Raw genomic sequence first — 24695 nt, forward strand, 5'->3', positions numbered from 1 at the left:
AGTAATGGGCACAATCTGAAAACGAAGGGTGATTTTTTTTTTTTTTTAAAGATTTTATTTATTTACTTGACAGAGAGAAATCACAAGTAGATGGAGAAGCAGGCAGAGAGAGAGGGAAGCAGGCTCTCTGCTGAGCAGAGAGCCCGATGCGGGACTCGATTCCAGGACTCCGAGATCATGACCTGAGCCGAAGGCAGCGGCCCAACCCACTGAGCCACCCAGGCGCCCCCGAAGGGTGATTTTTATGTATTGACTCTTTTGTTGTTTTCTGAAGATACTTGATGAAGACTAGATATTAGATGGGGTGCCTTCTTTTCCAGTCTCAGATAGTATTTAACCCCAAGAAATGGATATTTTTAATAAAAATATGTTCTAGCCATGTAGATCACATTTCTCAAACTGGCATCATAAATAAAGAAACATGTTCTTGGGAGTGTGTTCATTGTCTCAATAGACAGCATCGAAATCCCCTCTATCTTAATGGACACCACAAATTTTAAATAAAATTCTGAACCTCTATAGGACGAAGATTATATATATATTCATTTGTCTTTATAATTTTCCCTCAAATTATGTATTTCTTTATTTTCTATCAAACTAACAATAGCCAGCAAATAAGTGAAACCAAAGTAACTGTTTTTTAATGAGAATGACGGGCTTTTTTCTGAGCACTTCTTAGAAATATGTAAAATGCAGGTTTTTTTAAAGCATACATATTTTAACTTGGACGTCTCCCAAAATTATGCATGCCATATAATTCTTAGCCATTTTTTTTGATATTTCTATAAAAATTTTCCCTCAGGACTTAGGTTTAATGTTAAAATGACTATTTCATCCTTTTTAGTGAAAATATTTTTATTTTGTATTGTTTACAACACCCAATATATAACCCAACCTGACCTCATCATTTTCATGCACATAAACAGCTTAATGGTATCCCATAACTTTCAAGACAAATTTCACTCGAGTGCTAACATAACACTCAGGAATCTTCATGCACTAACTTCTTTCTATAAAAAAGTGAAAAAAGGGCCAAAGTATCTCTCATTCCTTGATCCTCCTATTTTGAACCCTAGAAATAAACATTCTCATAAACCTCAGTGCCTTTGCACGTATGCATATCCCTGGAATAATTTCTACATCTTCCCATATCACTCTGCACAGTGATTTTATTATTAGCTGATGCCTACTAAATGAACAGTGAATCTTCTAAAAGCAGAAAGCACTCATCATTGGGCCACTCAGAAATAGTGAATGCATAGAAGGCATTGGTAAAGGAATTAACGAGTGAAGTACAAGAATGTAAGTCAAGGCCAAAGTGCTTTGTGTTCTAAGAGGTTCATCTCAAGACTATTTCCTAAAAAGGTGAAAATCATTTGCAAAACAAATGACCAATTATGGGGATAGTTATCTATGGCATTTTCAGCTAATGAATTATGTACATATTAAAACTCAAGTTTATAAAGAGTTTGCATTAATATAAAAATGTTCTTATTAAAGAAAGTAGTATTGAAAAAATATATTTTGGTGCATTTTCATCAGGTAATAACATTTATTATGGTATAGGCAATGGCAATATGCCTTTAAAATGAACAATGGAAACAAACCATGCTGGCAAAATGATAGGGGGTGTGTCCTCCTCAGATATGTCCCCTCATCCTTGATCTAAAGGCTTGGATCCTCCTTAGAATCCCTTCATGCACAAGGAAACCCATGTCTAAAGGATATCACAATATAAGGCCAACAAAGTGAGGGTCTTCAGCTGGTTGGGTCTGGACTAAAGGGAAGAATGTGGGATGTTGGCTTATTTCTTCCCCTTTCAAACTGTATCTATTTAGATTTCCTAGAAGCATGCTATTCATTTATTTCAAAAAAGATTACTGAATTTTGGGGCTCTTACTCTAGGTTTATATCACTAATTTCTTCACCAGCTCAAAATAAACTCCAGAGTAATACAGTTACCATATGCCGTACTGTGAAATGCTTATTCAACGCACGACACTCAGATACCATGAAATGATAAGTTTTAAATGCCTCTGAAGACCAAGATCACTTAAAACAGGTCTTTCATGTCAAAAAGAACTTTATCCGGTGAACCATACTTCTGAGGTGCCAAGATAAATTTAAAACATCCCTTCAAAGAGTTTTTAGATGCTTTAGAACACCAATGCAAAATAAATATTTATTTCCCAAATACATTTTAAGCCATTTGAAAGTAAAAGGACTAATTTAAACGGCCAATGCTAAAATACAGAATGATATATATCCTTTCAAATCATTCTAAAACTATCATTAGAATGTGAGAAGACAGTGCCAAAAAGCTTGCATATGTTATACTGTTGGAAAAATTTTCCTAAGATCACCAACCTCCATTCGATATTTAAAAATATTCCTTCTGAAAGGCTTTTTCATATCTTACAATAACTGATACTAATAAAACTAATTCAAATGCAGTGAATTAACTTTAGTTTGGCTTTTCATTCTAAAAGAGTTTGCCATTCTGATGTTAAAGATTATTACAATAAAAATTTAGCTACATGACAATAGGTATCTTTAAAAAAATTTTTTTTCCCACTTATTGCAGGCAGTCTATGCCTTACAACAGAATCCAAAAAATAACATGTCAAACATTGAAATCTTATATTGCTGTGTGGTATTTTATTTGCTCTTGCTTCATATAGTCCTGTGAAATAAAATAGTGCCAATATGGGGTGTCTGGGTAACTCAGTGGGTTAAGCCTCTGCCTTCAGCTCAGGTCATGATCCAAGGGTCCTGGGATCAAGCCCCACATCCCCTGCTTCCCTCTCCCCCTCTGCCTGTTTCTCTGCCTACTTGTGATCTCATTCTTTCTCTCTCTCTGTCAAATAAATAAAATCTTAAAAAAAAAATAGTGCCACTACTTCTTTCTGCTGTTGAATATAAATTTTGTACAAATCTGTTTCCAATGTTCTGTGCTTTGAACTCACTTTCCTCTAATTCATGTATATGCTGAAAGATTATAAACTCTGGCTATAAAATGGACAATATGAAGTTAGAAGTGATGCGATTCTTGAAATCCTGTCCATCCGCTTTATTTATGAACTGCAAAGGAAAATAATATCCAAAAGCCCAGAAATATTTTGGCACTGAAAGGAGTATGTACCCTATTAACATTGTCAGAGATAATTGAGAACTGTTGACTAAACACAATGGAACAGATTTGAAAGAGAAGGTCTATTCAAGTGTAAATCATATAAAGGTTGTGTCTAATTAGGACTATTTTACAAAATAACGCATTTGAAATAAAAAATAGGGACATATCTAAATTTTTATCAAACAGTTTAAATAAAACATCTCTCTGAATCCAAACAAAATTTATATGATCTCTAAGGAACATGCCCGATTTTGTGAAAAGAAATGACATGAAGCCTCTGAGCTGCTCTTGAAGGAAGTATGAGGTGTGAGGAGGAGAGATGATTTGAAGTTAGGAGTCCTGGATTCTAACGTGACCTCTACCCACACTGGGCATGTGGCCTTGAGAAGTCACTGAATCTGTATGCATTTAAATTTTCTTGTGTTAATAATTAAGCTGTTATGCTTAAAACTATCTAAAAGCCCTTCTGACTCTGGAACTTAAAAAATTTATAGCAAACCTCTGTTCATTAAAGTTTGGCAACTGGAAAAACATATTCTACGTTGTAAATGATGTGATTTTTGGGAAAAAAATGTGAATCCCCCAAATTTGTTTGTTCAAAATGAAGACTGATAAATTCTGTATGTTTACTTCTAATGTAGCTCCTATTAGACAGCAATTACAAAAGCATGAAAAAAACGAGGCAAACAAAATTTATGGGGCAAACATTTTCCTGTCTAGACTTTAAATACAAACAGATTTTAATAATTGCCTTTCAGTGCTATACCAAGAACTCAACCTTTTTATCACTCCATTTCCCCACAGCCCACCATTGAATGGGGGCTGGTCTTTCTTGTCTCAGTTATATTAACAAGAAAATTCTAACCATATGGATTTTCATTTTCATTTTGTCTATTTATTTTTAAAGATTTTATTTATTTATTTGACACAGAGAGAGAGAGAGAGCACAAGAAGGGGGAGCAGCAGGGAGAGGGAAAGGGAGAAGCAGGCTCACTGAGCAGTAAGCTGGATGCAGGGTTCTATCTCAGGACCCCGGAGTCAGGACCTGAGCTGAAGGCAGACACTTAACCAACCTAGCCACCTAGTCACCCAAGAATTTCATTTTAAATGTGTTTGTTTCCATTTGTGTTTTCGTTTTTTATTTAGATAGAGGATGTGAAGCAGGACCCCCTAAATCAAATGGCCTCTAGCATCAGTGAAGAATGGGACTCTGAGGGTGTATGAGAGGCTTAAGAGGAGGAGACAGGAAAGCAGAGGATTCCCATATCACTTGGCAATATGGGGGCCCAAGAGAAACCTGGCCTTTGAAAATGTCACCATGGAAAGGATGACAGATAACATTTTTTTTAAACTGCTAGAGTAATTTTGACATCCTTCTGCTGTAATTACTCTATATCCTCAGGAGCGAAGTGTGTCCCATATACTCTCCTTCTCTCAATTTTCTTTTGAATCCACTTCATTTAATCTTTTTGAGCCAAAAACTTCATTAAAATTATTTTTGACAAGGTCATCATTGACCTCTATGTTTCAAATATAATAGATCTAATAAATATATTTAGATACAATAAATAAATCTAAAAATAAACAATAAAGGTGTTTAAATGCAATAAACACATTTTAAAATATAATAAATATATTTAAATGTAATAGTCAATTTTCAGTCCACATTATTTTTGACTTTAAAGCTTTTGATGGAGATGATCATTCCTTCCTTCTTATAACACTTTCTCACTTGCTTTACAGGAAAGCATTCTCTTCTGCCTGCCTCTCCTGTGTTGGTGGCTACTCATTTTAATCTGCTTTGCTGGTTTCTTCTCTCTCTGACGTCTAAATGGTAGAGTGTCCCAAGGCTCAATCCTTTAGTAGCTTCTCTTTCTTTTCACTCACTTCTTAGGTGACGTGATTTAGTCTCAGTGTTTGAAGATATCATCCATATATTTTCTATCTCTGACCTTCTCTCTTGACTACTTAACTTATAGATCATACTTGATCACACTTAGATGTCCAAAAGGGATCTCAAACTTCTGTTGGAAATCAAACTCTTTCCTAATCTTGCTGTCCCACAGGCTTTCCTAGGTAAGGTGATGGTGACTCCATCCTACCAGTTGCTTGGCCCAAACCATCACAGTCAATCCCTGGCATCTTTCTTTCTCTCACACTCCACATCTAGTCTTTCAACATATTCTGTTAGTTCTACCTTCAAAAATATACAGAACCTGACCACTTCCCCCACCTCCTCTGCTAACACTGGGGTCAGACTACAATCATCTCTTTCTTGGACTGCGGTAGTAACTTCTTAACTGATCTCTTTACTTCTACTTTTCTCTTTTTTCCATCTACTCTCAATGCAGAAATGGAAATAACTTTTAAAAACATAAAACCAGAACAAATCACTCCTTTATTCAAATCCTCCAATGGTATCTCACATCACTCAATAAAGGAAGGTCATACTAGCATTCTTACTACTTGCTTTACCTCTGCCTCAGAGCCTTTGCCTGGGACTTGCTCTCACCAGTTACCCTCATAGGTGGTGCCCATCCGCACTCGCTGTAGATTTTAAATCAGTGTGGTCTCCTCATTGAGACCTTTCGGATCATTATATTCTGCACCTACCCTCTCCCAACTCCCAACCCATATTTATTTCTCAGTCTTGCTTAATTTTTATCATCACAATTTTATACTATGTTACTTACTTATACTGTATATTTTCTGATTCATTTTCCCCAAACACTCTCCCCCAAACATTAGTCTACTGTGTACTCTTTCCCCCGCTTTGCTACAGCACACTTAGGGTATGTGTATCAATAGTTTCTTTGCCTAGAGAACAAAACTTCTGTACAAACTAGTTTATATTATACACATACACATATTATACACATACATTATATTTACACATTATATTATACATTAAATATGTGTATATTATACATGTATATAAACAATATATATCATACATAAATATATAATATAATATATTATATTATATAAATATATAATATAAACATATAATATATAATATGTGTACTATAAACTAGTTTGTTTTTGTTATATATACAGACATGTGTAATAAATGAGTTTATATTATATATTATATATACTAGTTTATATTATATATTGTTATCTTATATATTATATATATTATGTGTATATTATATGTATATATGTATATGTACAATACATGATATATGTATACATTATATAATTGTTATTTATATTATATACTATATATACTAGTTTGTTTATATTATTTATGTATTATAAACTTGTATATATAATATACATGTAACATATATATGTACATTGCATATCTATTATGTATATATTGTGCAATATAATATAAACATATACATACATGCAATATGTTACATATATGTTATAAAACTAGTTTATATTATATATGTTTTATATATATTATATATAATATTTAAAAAATAATTTTCAATAGGTAAATATTTTAAAATAATTTTAGAAGGAAGTTATTACTCAAGAGCTATAAAAAGTCTGTTATTAAGTGCAAAACACAAATGAAGTACTATGCTGCTGACATATGTGATAAAAAGGCAAGCTGGGAGCCCCATGCCCTGAGATCTTGCCTTGACCTAACTGGTTCTGAGAGTAAGTGATGATCGGTTTAATCTCTGGTACTCCAGGATTAAATGATTTGCTAATCTCACGTTTTATGCTGAAGCAATTTGGTTTTATTTACCTGCTAACTTCTAATACAAAAAAAAATCTAAAATCTTTGAGTGAGATTTCAGAATACATCTCTATTTATCAAAAATAGTTGATGGATACTTTTGAAGAATCAAAATGGAGGAACAAGGGGCATTAAATTATTTTCTTCAGGTGCTCTGTCTTTTCAAACTAATACTCAAATGGCACAGAAGCAAGCCCGATGTTACTCTTTCATAGCACCTTTGTATTTACTGCAGAGCTATAATTCTTGTAGGTAGATGTATCTGGAAGTTAGAACTTTGAAGATTCTATAAAAATAAAAAGTTAATACAGAAATTAGATATAAAAGGACAAATATACTGTGTGGTGCCTTGAGCAGCCCCTATAAACCAATACATTAATATTTATGCAAAGTAATGCAGTGATTAACTGTAAATGGCCTTTCTTTAACTTAATTCATACACAGTTCAGGCATTTAGGCACCACACTTGTCACAAAAAACTTTCAGTTTCCAATCCTTTAAGGAGTTTGGAATTTCAGATAAGGAGTTGCAAATGTGCCTTAATGATCAAGAATTAATCAGAAAATAGCTGCTGTTTTGATAAGATAAGATAAATGCTAGAAAATCCCTCACCTCCTCCACATGTGGCATCACAATCTTCCCAGCCTGTGTGTGTCCACATGAAAAGGGGTTCAGGTGCTTTTGAGCTCTGATTCTCTGGAAGAGGGTCTGATGGGATAGTGTATTCATAGTGAAGACCATAATTCTGGTCCTGAAATAGCAGCACCTATAATAAGTGAAAATGATAAAGGCAGCAAGGTTAAAGGAGAGCATAGACAATGTTAAGTATAATACCAAGGATATGGATACCTTAAAATGTTTGTTGCATGGTGTGCATGTAGAATTGTGAAATTACTGGAATCTTCAAAGTGACATACTTCTGCAAAGACTGGAGTTACACATTTAACCTCTGAGCTAAAGACATTGTGACAAATGGCCCACCTGAATGAGGTCGGAGATACCAGGTCATGGTTTTTCAAGTTGATGAACGGACCAGGCAGTTTCCCAAAGTATGATACATGTCGACAATGACTTTACTAGAGAAAAAAGGATTATCTATCCTATCTAACATCAAGATATAATCCACAATCTAACATCAAATGTAGCCTTTCCACTCATAAAACAGCACCATGGATAGTGAGTCCGTGTGTCAGTAGAGGAAGAGGATACAAGGCTGTGTGAATCACTTCACTCTCCAGAAGGTAGAGAACATCTAACTGACCAGAGGACAATGATATTTTTCCATGTTGCTTACTGTTAACTTTCAGTTTTGGCAAGATTATTAATTTTCCATTTGTAGGAAAGATCATTTCATTTGAAAAGAAATTTATGTTCAAATGAACTGTTAAATACTAACTTAACAATGGTACAGTTATGTACACATATGTCCACAATGCAATAAACAATGAAAAGTATCTGAGAATGACTGAACTTTGGGCCACAATGCACTAACCCATAGCAGGGACCGTGTTTGTTTTGCTGTCCCCTGGTACCCAGGGCCAAGCTTAGGCATGCATGGGTAATAATCAGATCTATTTTAAGTGAAAGAAATAATGCCTGAAGTATATTCATTTTAAACGAAAGAACAAATGAGAATGTATGTTCCTTTATAAACACATTTGCAGAAAACATGTCAAACAATGCCATGGACTATATCACTTCTATGAATCTGAGGATTCAGGAAAGCAATCTATGTAATACAATATCATGCATAAAAACATATCTAGATTTAAATTCTGTTAAATTGTTCAAGAACTTTGAGGGGTACCTGGGTGACTCAGTTGGGTAAGCAACTGCCTTTGGCTCAGGTCATGATCCTGGAATCCAGGGATTGAGTTCCGCATTGGGCTCCCTGCTCGGCAGGGAGTCTGCTCCCTCCAACACGCCCCCCTCTCTCTCATTCTCTCTCTCTCTCTCTCAAATAAATAAATAAATAATCTTAAAAAAAAAAAGAACTTTGCTTGACATAAACCTCTATTAAGGTAGTTTTTTTTTTTTTTTTAAGACTTTATTTATTTATTTGACAGAGAAAGAGATCACAAGTAGGTAGAAAGGGAGGCAGAAAGCGGGGAAGCAGGTTCTCCACTGAGCAAAGAGCCCGATGCGGGGCTCAATCCCAGGACCCTGATATCATGAGCTGAGCCGAAGGCAGAGGCTTAACCCACTGAGCCACCCAGGCACCCCACCATCAAGGTAATTATAATGACAGGTAATTCTTAGTTAATGCTCAGTGTGGAAAACAGGACATGAGTACAGGGTTAGTTTTCTTTGCTTCTTTATCTCAATACTCTGCTCAATATATCAACAGAAATGCTAAGATATATATTTTTATATGTGGATTTGGGAACTAATATAATGGAACTTTAAATCAGCTCTATCAACAATAAAAATAATAGTTTTCAAATTCACATATATATAACATACTGGGGTACTAATTCTAAGTACATCACAGTGCTTATTTTGGCCTTAAATATCTCATTTGATGTTGCCAGTTATAAGGGACCTCCAGCTAAATAAGTTAAAAAAGAGAGAGAGATTGACTTATCTCATTTATGGACATAACCAGACTATTACATAGTTTTTAAATTGATAAAAAGAACATAAATTATAGCTATTTGCCAACTTCTTTAACTTAATGAAAACACATCTATTTTTCCTTAAAAAACTACCTTTTCATTGATAGAACTTTAGATTGTCCTTGAATACCTAACGCCACTTCAAATAAAGATATTGGCCACAAAATCATTAGCTCTTTCTTAAACCATTCGACTTTGGCAGTAGAGCTCTGCAAGAAGGAAAGTGTGACCGTGTTACCGTGGAGGGGCACACAGTGAAACATGGCAGCAGAAGGTATTGCCTTTCAAAGTTCAGTACCGGCTTTCAATCTGTAATAGTCATTAACGAAAAATATCTTAGAAGTGCAGTTTCCCTTGGATTACTGAATAAATCCAGGTCACATAGATGCCTTCTTTTAGACATAGTTCACTGATTTTAATTATGCTTCATGCTTCCAGGAAAAACCTTGGTAATTACCAGTCCGATTAAGGATTCTGCAGCAAGGAGGCTCCCAGGCCCAGCACTGAGGTCTCACATACTGTTTAAAGATTTTGAATTAAAGGCGCCATAAAGAGCTCCCATCTTGTTCCATTAAAAAAAAAAAAAAATGTAGGTTACATTCATATAAGGCAGGTCACCCAAAGGCCTTCTCTGCTAACCCCATCCTTAAAAATATGATTGTTGTTGATAATGTTGTTATTATAAGTGACCCAATCATGGAAAGAGCCAAATATTGGTCATACAATGTTTGTTTAGTCATTTTTTTTTTCTTTCTCCAGATGGCACAAGGCACAGAGTGGAGTTTCCAGTTCAAATCAAGGAATAGGATCCAAAGGAACCGTGAGGAGATAAAGAACACAATTATTGAAAGTATATGTATACTTAGGATCCCACGTTGTCTGCAGTAAAGCACTTAGATCTGAGCTTTTCATCAGGAGAGGCAGCATAAAGGACTGATTAGCACCTGGTTTATTCACAGCTAAATAACTTCCTGGGAGACACTATGCACATTACTTAACTTTTTCATGCTGAGATTTTTTTTTTTTTTTAATCCATACACTGGAGAAATAATAATACACAGCACACAGTGTTTCCATGAGGACTGAATGCTGTCATGAATGCAAAATGCTCGTGAACAGTCTCTGGCTCAGTGTTCAGCGAATGGGATGTATTATCATTATGATGAATATTTGGAGCAGAAGGTTCCCATGCATCTCCCTTTGCTCCCTTCATTCCTGTCAATCAGGCCCACGAACATAGTTCTATAAAAAAACTGTGATCTGAAATGTGGTCCACAGTAGTGACATCAACTGGGAGCTGGTTAGAAATGCAGATCTCGGGTCCCTCCCAGACCAAATGAATCAGAATGTGCATTTTAATAAGAACCCTAGGTGATCTGCAGGCACATTCAGAAAGCAGGAAAAGCAAATGGGCTGATATGTGATTTGAACTCTGGCTCCCAGACCAGCAACACAGATGTCTCCAATTGAAGACAAATTCAACTCGAATTGTGCAGTGATATTAAATAATGTGGCACACCACACTCCAAATAAACAGTCAGTTGATCGTGTTTTAGAGTTGTTTTTATGTGTGGACTTAAGGAGGTGTTGAAGTGTCTGAAGTTCAGACTCTGCCACTAGGATGGGGAACACGCCAGCTGTGCAGTCAGCCCTCAGGCTCCTGAGCCATTACTGCGGACTGCAAAGTTCAAGGTCCAGAGGAGCACAGGAACCTGCCACCAGCTTGGAGGCGGAGCCCCACTGCTCCGCTTCCTTCATTCTCTGTCCTGCCTCATACCTACTCTTCTACTACACAGTGAAGGGGTATCATCCCGAAGATTCCAACTTTCATACTTCTTTGCAGGAATCAATGCACCCAGTGAGAAAACAAAAGAGGGAAATCGGATGTGTTGTTAGGTAAGTTTACCAAAGCTTTTCCCAGGGACGGTATCATTTTATCAAAGGCATTTTATGCAGATTCAGAAAATGCCCATGCCATGGATGCTTGAAATGCTAAGAGCTGCCAGAGTATATAACACTGTCTTTACAGACACCTGCTCTTGCTAGTGAGTCACGAAGACGCTGCTGGCAAAACTGCTCTTCTTGAAAAAAATGGGCTCCTTTTTGCCTGACAATTCCCTTCTACTCTGAGTCTGTGAATTAATTCCCTAAAATGTCTTGCCCTTCTTGCAATAACTTCTGGTTTGACATCATGATTTAAAACACATTAAAATGAAAACATAAACGCTCCTCCCCCTTCAATGATTTTCAATGTCTACCTGACAATTCAAACTTGGAAAAAAGATCAGAGAAGGTACAGTGGGAATGGCTTTGGACACGGAAGTTGATTATGCAATATTATCATTGATCCCTTCATACCAGGAGATGTAAAGGTGACGTAGTAGGTCCTTTGGCAGAGATCTTCTCCCAGAGGCCTCGTCTTACATAATGGACAGTAGTGCCTGCTAAGTTGAAAGCTCCTGAGTGCTCAATCTTCCAGTCACTATTAATAGACTGCTTTCCAGCGTCTCGTAGAGCTAGAAAGAGGTTCAAAAATATTACGACAGCCAAACAAGTTAGCATCATTAATCAATATCGACTTCCCATGATTTAATAGAAGCAGTTCACTTATTTCTAAGCTAACAGGTTAACACTCCCCGGTGTAAGACATGAGGCATCTCCTCCATAGGGAAGAACACAGAGCACATGCCATGAGCTCGCCTTCCCTCCTGGCACTGTCTACAGCTATGGTACCACATTTATCGTGGCCTCTTCCAGCCTCCTATGGACATGTGACATCTGTAACCCATATTCTGCCCCATAATGATTTGTTCTTTAACAAACTATTATCTTAAGACTATGTCTTAAGACATAGTGTCCACCCAGCTGGCACAGTCCGGAAAGCATGACTCGTGATCTTGGGGTGGTGAGTTTGAACTCCACTTTGGGTGTAGAGATTACCTAGGAATAAAAACTTAACAAAAAAAAAAAAAAGAAAAAAAAAAGACTCTGTGTGTCTGTTGTCTATGCGGTAATCCTATAAAGGATGTTGACACTATATATTCTGTGTGTCCCATGCCACCCGAAAAAGTGATTAAAGAAAGGTCATTAAAAAGTATGTTAGCAAACAAATCAGAATGACAGACTTATTTTCATTACAAAACAATTCAAACATAAAATGTGTTTGTTTTATAAACAGAACTCAGGACCCTGGAATATCATGTTTGTGATTAACAAGAATGGAAGATAAATGCTAATTCTCATCTATAAACAGCCCTCACTTACACGGGATTTTACGGAATAACTTTGTTTACCTACATGAATTTTTTCTTTTTTCTTTGATCTCATCTTTGCTACTATTTAAATAAGATTCATGACAAGTGACAAGAAAGTGAGATGTCATAATTACCATTTTAAACTAAGGATTCCTTCTTATTTTGTTTCAAAGGATTTTATTTGCCTAAATTAAACTTCCAGGCTCTTCCATATAAGTGAATTCTCATTCTAAGATACATCTACATGAGGATTTTTATGTCATAATGCTATCAAAATATTTTGAAAACTGAAGCCAGTAAATCTTCCTAAATATCATCAAAACTAATCTCCATTTATTGACTATTTGAAGGTTTCCCAGTTTTTATATTATAGATAATGCTCAGATAAATACACTGTATACTAGCTCTATGTGTATCTGATTATTTCCCTTGGATAGATTCCCAGATCTGGAATTACAGAGCCAAATAAATAGAACGTTTAAAGACTGAAAAACAATCTCAAATTGATTTTCACAAAGGTTGCACCAATATAGGCTTGCATAACAGTCATTGAGAGTAGCTTTTTTGAATACCTTCTTAGAAGCCACTTTTTTATGTAAAACATTTCATCATGACTGAATAATTACTTATTAACCTGTAAGGTATAAAGTAGGAAATATTCAAAGTCCTTGCACCTTCCAAAATTAACAATTATAAATATGTTTTCTGGCTTTATGGAATTTATAATCTAACTGGAATTTGCTGGAACCTGTGTGGGAAGAATGAAGAAAAACTTTGGGGACGCCTGGGTGGCTCAGTTGGTTGGGCAGCTGCTTTCGGCTCGGGTCGTGATCCCAGCGTCCTGGGAACGAGTCCCACATCGGGCTCCTTGCTCTGCGGGGAGCCTGCTTCTCCCTCTGACTCTGCCTGCCACTCGGCCTGTGGTTGCTCTTGCTCTCTCTCTCTCTGACAAATAAATAAATAAAATCTTTAAAAAAAAAAAAAAGAAAAGAAAAACTTTGAACGACATTATTTCCTGAGGCTGGAAGCCAGGGCAAAAGAGAAAGTGGAGAGAGAACATTCAGGACTGAGGGAGCTACAAATGGGAAGGTCTTAAAGATCACAGCTTGGTGAGAATCAGAGAGCAAGTGTGCAGGATGCCAGATGTACCGAAGTGAATCATGATGAGATGAGGCTGGAGAAGTAAGGGATCACCAGATCTTATGGACCTTGTTCACACTTTTAGGGCTTTTTTCCCTAAGAAAAAATACAAAGCTATGAAAGTTTTTGAAGTAAGGGATCACCAGATCTTATGGACCTTGTTCATACTTTGAACAAGGGCTTTTTTTTTTAATACCTTCTTAGAAGCCACTTTTTTAGGGCTTTTTTTCCCTAAGAAAAAATACAAAGCTATGAAAGTTTTTGAACAATAGTGTAAAGACATGGACTGCATGTGGGGTAAATTTGGATAGCAAAGTCAGGAGATTATTGTAACCCAACAGAAAGTTATGGTAGCTTGGATTCAGGTACTGGAGAAAAATATAAAGAGGCATTTAGGACTGAAATTGATAAAATGTGATAACTTGTTGCAGGTGAAAGAAGTGTCAGGTATGACGTAGGGCTTCTCGGATGAGAAAATGGAGGTATGACAATAGTGCAAAGGGAAAGACTAGCAAAAGAACATGTGTGAGGAAAAAATACTAGGAATTAAATTATGAACTATGTAGGTTTAAAAAAACTTGTTTAATTGCTACTAAGGTTAAAGATATTTTTCATTTGCTTATTAGTCATTTGTGTTTTAAAATTTAAATTAATAAAGTAAATTATTAATTGTTTATTATAGTGTTTCTGGTCCACTGAGGGATTTTTCTGGGGCTGATATTCCCATTATTATAAGTAACATATTCATAAAATTATTGAAATTTTACCTTATCAATCTTAATTTATACCAAAAAAGATCTCCAGGTACTGCACATAAAGCATAATGTTTTAATAAAATATTAAGTATGTGTATTTTCAGATTTATGAAAAATATATAAGTATTCATTTTTAACTTGAATTTTAAACTTGAGGGGGTAATATGGTGACAGAAAATGTAACACTTTGAGAATAGCTTTTACTACCTACAAATGGATATACATCAGATAATGCTAAACTGATGAAAAAAAGTGATTTTGCCTAAAAGGTAAAATATTTCATTGTATTTCTCTGAAATCTATCAAATGTTCTAAGAAATCTTTTTGGTTTAGATTTGTAACTGTGGCCAGTATAATTCCATAATTTTTCTGTGTTTCAACATACACTCAGGACACAATTATAAAGGAGTATTTCCTGAAAATCTCTAATAAAATTGCCTTCTAATAAAAAATCCTTCTGGGGATGGCTATAGTATAATGTTTAGATTCAATCGATATTTCTGCAATTCAGTATTTCCCCCCAAATGGCATACACATACGTACCTGAAAACTCACATAATTTATTAGTTTAATAAAATATGAAGAAGAACCAATACACTAAGTGTTTTTTTTCTTGTTCTATGTTTTTGTTTTTAATCCATTAACTTAAAAATGTGTTTTTAGAAAACCTGTTTCTGGTCATACCATAATAAGTGGAACTATACTATCTCTTGCAATTAAAATAATGAGAAAACCGAACAGTGTAGGATACAACTGTTTTCCAACACTGGAAACACTTCCAACACTTCAAAGTGAGAAAAAAAATAAAGCATAAGCAAACAAAATATAGAATTCTATATCTAGTGAAAAGATCCTTCACATAGGGAGGAAAAACAAATAAACTGTCAGTAAAACAAAATACGGGAATTATAGCGCCAGCAGATATGCTCTACAAGAAATGTGAAAGGACATTTTTCAGGCTGAAAGAACATGGCTCCAAGAGGAAATGGTGGATTATGTGAGGGCATGAAGAATGTTGGTTACATATACATAAATATTTTTTTAATTAATAAGTTCTTTATAGGATGACTGACTTTAAAGCAAAATTGATTACAACTTATTTTGGTGATTAAGACATATGAAAAAAAAGTGACTATATGAAATGTTGAAATATGCATAATAGCATAAAGTAAGGGAAGCAGGTAAAGGGAAATACACTTTTAAGGAACACAGATTACCTGCAAAATGGCATCATATAATTTGAAAAGAGACTGTAATAAGTTAAAAATGCATACTGTAAATCCTAAAATGGCCATTTAAGTATAAAACAAGAGCTATATACAGCAAACAGGCAAATAAGAGATTAAGTGGAATGTTTATTAAAAAAACAAAAACAGGGAGGAGTCAAGATGGCAGAGAAGTAGCAGGCTGAGACTACTTCAGCTAGCAGGAGATCAGCTATATAACTTATCTAAAGATTGCAAACACCTGCAAATCCATCGGCAGATTGAAGAGAAGAACAGCAATTCTAGAAACAGAAAAACAACCACTTTCTGAAAGGTAGGACTGGCGAAGTGAATCCAAAGCGACGGGAAGATAGACCCCGGGGGGAGGGGCCGGCTCCCAGCAAACGGAGGAGCAACAGAGCACAAAATCAGGACTTTTTAAAGTCTGTTCCGCTGAGGGACATCGCTCCAGAGGCTAAACCGGGGCGAAGCCCACGCGGGGTCAGTGTGGCCTCAGGTCCGGCAGGGTCACAGAAGGATCGGGGGTGTCTGAGTGTTGCAGAGCTTGCGGGAATTAGAACAGGAAAGCCGGCTACAGAGACAGAGCCGACAGTAAGATCGTAGTTCGGGGTTGCCTTGAACCGGTCGCAGGCCGGTGAGCTCGGAGCATGGCCGGAGGTCAGGCAGACGGGAGTTACTGGGCACTGTTCGCTGAGGGCACACTGAGGAGTGGGGCCCCAGGCTCTCGGCTCCTCCGGGCCAGAGACCAGGAGGCCGCCATTTGTATTCCCGTCCTCTGGAACTCTACGGAAAGCGCTCAAGGAACAAAAGCTCCTGAAAGCAAACCCGAGTGGATTACTCAGCCCAGCCCCTGGTAAGGGCAGTGCAACTCTGCCTGGGGCAAAGACACTTGAGAATCACTACATCAGGCCCCTCCCCCAGAAGATCAACAAGAAATCCAGCCAAGACCAAGTTCATGTACTAAGGAGTGCAGTTTCAATTCCAAGGAGAGCAGCAGAACTCCAGAGGAGGAGAAAGCAAAGCACGGAACTCATGGCTTTCTCCCTGTGATTTTTTAGTCTTGCAGTTAATTTAATTTTTTTCTTTTTCATTTTTTTTCTCTTCTTCTGGTAAAATTTTTTTTTAACTTTTACTCTTTTCTTTTTAAATGTTTTTTAACTAGTTTATCTAATATATATATATATATATTTTCTTTTTTATACTTTTCTTTATTCGTTTTTTTTTTGTTGTTCTTTTCTTTTCTTCCCTTTCTTTTTTTTTTTTTTTTCCACCGTTCTTTCTTTTTGAACCTCTTTTTATCCCCTTTCTCCCCCCTCACGATATGGGATCCTTCTGATTTGGTTAAAGCATATTTTCCTGGGGTTGTTGCCACCCTTTTAATATTTTACTTGCTCCTTCATATACTCTTATCTGGACAAAATGACAAGGCGGAAAAACTCATCACAAAAAAAAGAACAAGAGGCAGTACTGAAGGTTAGGGACCTAATCAATACAGACATTGGTAATATGTCAGATCTAGAGTTCAGAATGACAATTCTCAAGGTTCTAGCTGGGCTCGAAAAAGGAATGGAAGATATTAGAGAAACACTCTCCGGAGATATAAAAGCCCTTTCTGGAGAAATAAAAGAACTAAAATCTGACCAAGTTTAAATTAAAAAAAGCTATTAATGAGGTTCAGTAAAAAATGGAGGCTCTCACTGCTAGGATAAATGAGGCAGGAGAAAGAATTAGCGATATAGAAGACCAAATGACAGAGAATAAAGAAGCTGAGCAAAAGAGGGACAAACAGCTACTGGACCATGAGGGGAGAATTCGAGAGATAAGTGACACCATAAGACGAAACAACATTAGAATAATTGGGATTCCAGAAGAAGAAGAAAGAGAGAGGGGAGCAGAAGGTATACTGGAGAGAATTATTGGGGAGAATTTCCCCAATATGGCAAAGGGAACGAGCATCAAAATTCAGGAGGTTCAGAGAACCCCCCTCAAAATCAATATGAATAAGCCCATACCCCGTCACCTAATAGTAAAATTTACAAGTCTCAGTGACAAAGAGAAAATCCTGAAAGCAGACCGGGAAAAAAAGTCTGTAACATACAATAGTAAAAATATTAGATTGGCAGCTGACTTATCCACAGAGACCTGGCAGGCCAGAAAGAGCTGGCATGATATTTTCAGAGCACTAAACGAGAAAAACATGCAGCCAAGAATACTATATCCAGCTAGGCTATCATTGAAAATAGAAGGAGAGATAAAAAGCTTCCAGGACAAACAAAAACTGAAAGAAAGCAAACACCAAACAATCTCTAAAGGAAATATTGAAAGGGGTCCTCTAAGCAAAGAGAGAGCCTACAGGTGGTAGATCAGAAAGGAACAGAGACCATATACAGTAACAGTCACCTTACAGGCAATACAATGGCACTAAATTCATATCTCTCAATAGTTACCCTGAATGTTAATGGGCTAAATGCCCCTGTCAAAAGACAAAGGGTATCAGAATGGATAAAAAAACAAAACCCACCTATATGTTGCCTCCAAGAAACTCATTTTAAGCCCGAAGACACCTCCAGATTTAAAGTGAGGGGGTGGAAAAGAATTTACCATGCTAATGGACATCAGAAGAAAGCAGGAGTGGCAATCCTTATATCAGATCAATTAGATTTTAAGCCAAAGACTATAATAAGAGATGAGGAAGGACACTATATCATACTCAAAGGGTCTGTCCAACAAGAAGATCTAACAATTTTAAATATCTATGTCCCCAACGTGGGAGCAGCCAACTATATAAACCAATTAATAAAAAAAATCAAAGAAACACATCAACAATGATACAATAATAGTAGGGGACTTTAACACTCCCCTCACAGAAATGGACAGATCATCCAAGCAAAGATCAACAAGGAAATAAAGGCCTGAAACGACACACTGGACCAGATGGACATCACAGATATATTCAGAACATTTCATCCCAAAGCAACAGAATACACATTCTTCTCTAGTGCACATGGAACACTCTCCAGAATAGATCACATCCTCGGTCCTAAATCAGGACTCAGCCAGTATCAAAAGATTGGGATCATTCCCTGCATAATTTCAGACCACAATGCTCTGAAGCTAGAACTCAACCACAAGAAGAAGTTTGGAAAGAACCCAAATACATGGAGACTAAACAGCATCCTTCTAAAGAATGAATGGGTCAACCAGGAAATTAAAGAAGAATTGAAGAAAATCATGGAAAGAAATGATAATGAAAATACAACGGTTCAAAATCTGTGGGACACAACAAAGGCAGTCCTGAGAGGAAAATATATAGTGGTACAAGCCTTTCTCAAGAAACAAGAAAGGTCTCAGGTACACAACCTAACCCTTCACCTAAAGGAGCTGGAGAAAGAACAAGAAAGAAACCCTAAGCCCAGGAGGAGAAGAGAAATCATAAAGAACAGAGCAGAAATCAATGAAATAGAAACCAAAAAAACAATAGAACACAGGCAGCAACCTGTATAGACATTTCTGCAAAGAAGACATCCAGATGGTCAACAGACACATGAAAAAGTGCTCCATATCACTCGGCATCAGGGAAATACAAATCAAAACCACAATGAGATATCACCTCACACCAGTCAGAATGGCTAAAATCAACAAGTCAGGAAATGACAGAAGCTGGCAAGGATGCGGAAAACGGGGAACCCTCCTACACTGTTGGTGGAAATGCAAGCTGGTGCAACCACTCTGGAAAACAGCATGGAGGTTCCTCAAAATGTTGAAAATAGAACTGCCCTATGACCCAGCAATTGCACTACTGGGTATTTACCCTAAAGATACAAATGTAGTGATCCAAAGGGGCACGTGCACCCGAATGTCTTTGTTTTTTTAAAATTTATTTGACAGAGATCACAAGTAGGCAGAGAGGCAGGTGGGGGTGGGGGAAGCAGGCTCCCCGCTGAGCAGAGAGCCCGATGCAGGGCTCAATCCCAGGATCCTGGGACCCGACCCGAGCCAAAGGCAGAGGCTCTAACCCCCTGAGCCACCCAGGCACCCCACGTTTTAATTTTCTTAATGGTGTCCTTTAATGAGCAATAGTTTCTCCTTTGATTAACTTAAACACATTCATTTTTGGGTAAAGGGTTCGGTATTTTTGTATATCTGTTGTAAAGAAATCTTTGCCATCCACAATATCTTGAAGGTTTTCTCTCATTTTTTTTAGACGATTTTATTCATTTATTTATTTATTTGAGAGAGAGAGAGAGAGAGAGAGAGAGATAGTGAGTGCAAGCTTCAGAGCATGTGAGTGGTGAGGGGTTGGGCCAGAAGGAGAGGGAGAGAGAATCTCTGGTAAACTCCTGACCAAGCCTGGAGCCCCATGTGGGAGCTAGATCCCAAAATCCAAGATCATGAACTGAGTGGAAACCAAGAGTTCCACACCCTCAACCAACTGGGCCACCCAGGTACCCCTCTCTTATGTTTTTTGCTAGAAGTTTTAGCGTTTTAGCTTTTTTGTGTATATCTCGAATCCATTTTGAGTTAATTGTTGTGTATGATAAGAGGTAGGAGTTAAAGCTCAGTTTTTGCCCCTCACATTAATACCCAATTATTCCAGCATTACTTTCCAACATATTTAAATAACACAGAAAAAGAAAAATATCTTTTTCTGTGTTATTTAAATATGTAGGTTGGAAGTCAGTTCATGCCCCTATTTAATGTTTGATTTCACTATGACAATAGATTTGTCAATTTTTGCCTAAGAGCTTTTAAGCTGAATTCCTGGGTTTATACAATTTTAAAATTATAATGTCTTAAAGAGGAATTAAGTTATTTTTTAATTATTCTGTGAGTTCTTTTTAACTCAAATAATGCATTTTCCTTTAAAATGAGTTCTGACTTGGGTGCCTGGGTAATTCAGTTGGTTAAGCATCTGCCTCCAGCTCAAGTCATGATCTCAGAGTCCTGGGATTGAGTCTTGTATCTGGCTCCTTGCTCAGCAAGGAGCTTCTTGTTTCTTCCTCTGCCCCTCTCCCAGGTCTCTCACATAAGCTCTGGTGCTCTCTCTCTCTCAAAAATGATTTAAATACTCTTTAAAAACAGTGAGTTCTGACTTACATTACTTTGGCTCTATCAGAATTCTTTTTGTTTGTATTTTTTTCTAGTAGAGTTTTCCATTCTTTGATTTTGAGTTTTTGAATCTTACATGAACACCATATACCTGAGTTACTTTTTAAAAATCCAGTATGATAATTTTTGTCTTTTAAACAGAAATTTTAGTTTTTAAATGTTTAACATTGTTGGTATGTTTTGTTTTATTTATACCATCTTATTTTATCCTTTCTTTTCTCCTTTTTGCTGTGTATTTCTGTTATTTTTCTCCTAATCTTGTAGTCTTATTGATTGAATTTTGAAAATTTAATTTTAAAAATTATATTTGGTTATTTGACTATGTCTTTTAGTCAATTTTGTTTATTCTTGTTTTTAAATCCATTTTTCATATTTTAAAACTTCACTGTTTTTGTATTTTCTGTATATGATCCAAATACATATCTAATTCTGCTTTCCCTTATTTTTTACTGCATCTATTTCCTTTTGTCTTTCCTGAACATTTTTTTACTACAAAATTATATTTGTTGAACCTTATAAAATTCCTTTGAGGCCTGGTTTGAAAGTGCATTATTTCAAAAAGGATTTGCATTTGTATATGCCTGCCCCCTTGGTAATTCATTAAAATAAATGTCTTGGAGTTTTGGACTTCCTAGTTGGGTAAATTCGTGCTATAACGCCATAGAGCATTTGCTTTGGGTTTGGCATCTTAAAGGAAGTTCATTTTCTACTTCCACTGAGTACCAAAGTTAATACATACACATTTCCTTTTGTTCTCCTTTTATGGTGCAAATGCATTTCTATGTCTCCTTCACACTGAGCTTGTAGTCCTTTGGGGTCTTGCTTTATGTAGGTGTCTCTTTTTCAAGCCTCTACTTTATAAAGCCTCAGGCTTTGTTTTCTGTCCACGGTCTGCCTTGGTGCTCAAAATCTAAACTGGTCACCAGGTTTAATAATAAGTGAGATTTCAGTCAGGCTAATATACTGGTTTCCTGTTCTAACTTTGTTTTTAGTGTGTGAGTGTTCCTTAATTTCTTTTCATTTTAGAAGTAACTTTAAAATGTGTTTTTTCCCCCTCCTCTTCTAATTTGCTCAACATTTTAAATTTTTCTTAATGAAAAGTTTTTCCATAGTGGTTTGTATGCAAAACTGCAGGCGAGGTAAGTGGACCCATATGACCTTTATATTTTTAGGCTTTTAAATGTCCTAAGCTATAATGATTTTTTAAAGCTATAATGTATAGTCCATCTGAACTCCTACCCATTTTAGACTTTCTCATTAATTTTTAACAAAACAATTGAGCCATGATATTCAGAGGTACAGATAATGATTATGTATAAGAATACAACTCAGAAAGTAATGAAAAAGAATAATTGTATTGGGAGGTATTTAACTGTCCCCTTTGAGATAATATATAGCTTTATGTAGATGAGTTAATTTGTTAAAGAATGATCAGCTTGCCAGGAAATAATCTATTTTTCCTTATGCTATTTCAGAAAAAAGATGATTTTTCAATAACTTCCTTCCAGTGCCTGAAGAGGTCTTTAAGAAATGTGCTTTATGATATGTATTCTCTATAATAGACTTGAAATCTAATATTTAAGACTTAAAATCTAGGATTTAAATACTGCATCATTTTTTCCCCAAATTTGTCCCCAACCATGTGTGCTAGCTCACTAAATGCCATTTATTTGCCCAGGTGTTTAATCCAGAAACCTAAAAGTCATCCTTGAATCTTGTCTTCTATCAACACATCCATTTGCAAAAGTTTCATGTGCTCAACTTCTTCAGTGTCTCTAGAAGTTATTGGGTTCTTTCCATTCCCATTCTTTGATAGGATTATGCAAGGGGTCACTTTGTCTTCATTCTTGCACCCTTCCCTTAATTCATCAGGAAAAGTGATTTCCTCAGTTGAGAAGAAAACTTAGTGGGGTTCTTGAATAAACATGGCAACACATTATATTTTCAACCCTAATCTCTTTAGTAGCATTTATGAGTGTTCAAGAGCACTCATGCTGTTTCCTTGTAAAGTAAAAGACCCTAGAAACTTATGCCTAATTCTAAGTACAAAGAAAATTGACAATAATGAGGCCAGATACTTAACATAGACATGTGATTCCATGTTAAATTAATTTTCTTTTCAGAAGAAAAAGTAGTTTGGATATTTATGTTTAGAGATATGCATCAGGGAAAGAAGATGGGATCTGGATGAACTTAAGAGAAGAAAACTATCTTTTCATAATTTGTATTCGCCTGAGTTAGCTGTACACAATTGATCTCATTAATTAAGACAAGGAGGAAAGAAGGGAGTTTGGGGGCAAGTTCAAAGACAACGTGTTCATATATGACATGTACCCTAAAATCACAAGTGTATTACTGTGAGACACTATGAATAAAAAAGAAAAAGTAAAAAGGAACACTAGGAATCAGATACTATGGCCACACTGCCTGGTTTGAAATTCAAGATCACAGCTTTTTTAGATGTATGATCTTGGGAAAGAAACTTAAAACTCTCTTGTCCTCTAGTCTCTGAGTAAAGAAATATATATATAGTGATGTCTACTTCATAGAGATGTGAAGATTCACTTAACAGATATATTTAATGAACTGGCCCATGACTAATTACTACACAAGTATGAACCATCTTTTCTTAATTAAAATTCACTCATAAAAAGTCTCTATTATTTTCTGTGTGCCAGAGTCTGCTTGAGTTTTTCCTAGTGAAGCTCTGTGCAACAGGATCTCTGCCTTCAGAATTAACCATGGAGATCCACAGTGTAAAAGCCCACATATGGACAGATTAGACAGCTCAGACAATGATGGTGATAAATACTCCAAAGGAGAGTAAGCAGGACAGGGCAGCAGTGGTTATGGAGAGAAAGTGATACATTTGAGTAACTGACAGAACTCACTAATGTATTAACGTGGTAAAGACAGTCATCAAGGAGAACTAGTGCTGGTATAAACTACTGGATAGAAATTAGGGACTGTGGTGGTATAAATAATGTCCCACAAGAAGGTAACCATGTCCTAAAAAATAGACACCATACAAAGAACCTTCTCTTCCCACAAAAGGATCAAGTTAGATTAGAAATCTGTCACAGGGAAAACTGGAAAATTTACAAATGTGGAAATGAAACAACACACTCAAAAATCCAGTGGATCAAAGAAGAAATTACAAGGGGAAGTTAGAAAAAATCTTGAGACAAATGGATATGAAAACCCAACACAGTAAAATGTAGAGGAGACAGCAAAAGAAGTGTGATAGGGGAAATTTAGAGCAACAAACACATGAAAAGAGAAAACAGATCTAGTGGTGCTGGGTGGCTCATTAGGTCTCTGACTCTTCATTTTGGCTCAGGTCATGATCTCAGGGTTATGAGATGGAGCCGTGCATCAGGTTCCTCACAAAACATGAAGCTTGCTTAAGATTCTCTCTCTCCCTCTCCTTCTGCCCCTACCTCCCCCCACCACATGTGTGTGCCCTCTCATTCTCTTTCAAAACAAAAAACAAACAAAACAAAACAAAACCAGCTCAAATTAACAACCTAACTTTACAACTTTAAGGAACAAAACTTTAGTTGTATTGTCTAAGAAAGCAAAAAAAAAAAAAAAAAGAGAGAGAAAGACAACTAAAAAGTCAGAAATGAAAGTGGGTATATTACAGCTGATACTGCAGAAATAAAAAGGATTATAAGAAAGTTATTATAGGGCGCCTGGGTGGCTCAGTGGGTTAAGCCGCTGCCTTCGGCTCAGGTCATGATCTCAGGGTCCTGGGATCGAGTCC

The 24695-nt window shown here is 36.3% G+C and overlaps 1 protein-coding gene across 1 annotated transcript in view; it reads right to left on the bottom strand.

Annotated features, from left to right (window-relative positions):
* ADAMTS19 (ADAM metallopeptidase with thrombospondin type 1 motif 19) overlaps positions 1–24695 on the bottom strand; it is a 255032-nt gene that overhangs the window by 33843 nt on the left and 196494 nt on the right. Inside the window, exons 17-18 of the mRNA XM_082725818.1 lie at positions 11804–11961; positions 7443–7596 (exon numbers count right to left, since the gene is read on the bottom strand). Coding sequence (XP_082581944.1) covers positions 7443–7596; positions 11804–11961 — 312 coding nt within the window. The remainder of the gene's footprint in view (positions 1–7442; positions 7597–11803; positions 11962–24695) is intronic.

The sequence above is a fragment of the Mustela nivalis genome, assembly GCF_964662115.1.
Source record: "Mustela nivalis genome assembly, chromosome: 3".
Taxonomy (NCBI): Eukaryota; Metazoa; Chordata; class Mammalia; order Carnivora; family Mustelidae; genus Mustela; species Mustela nivalis.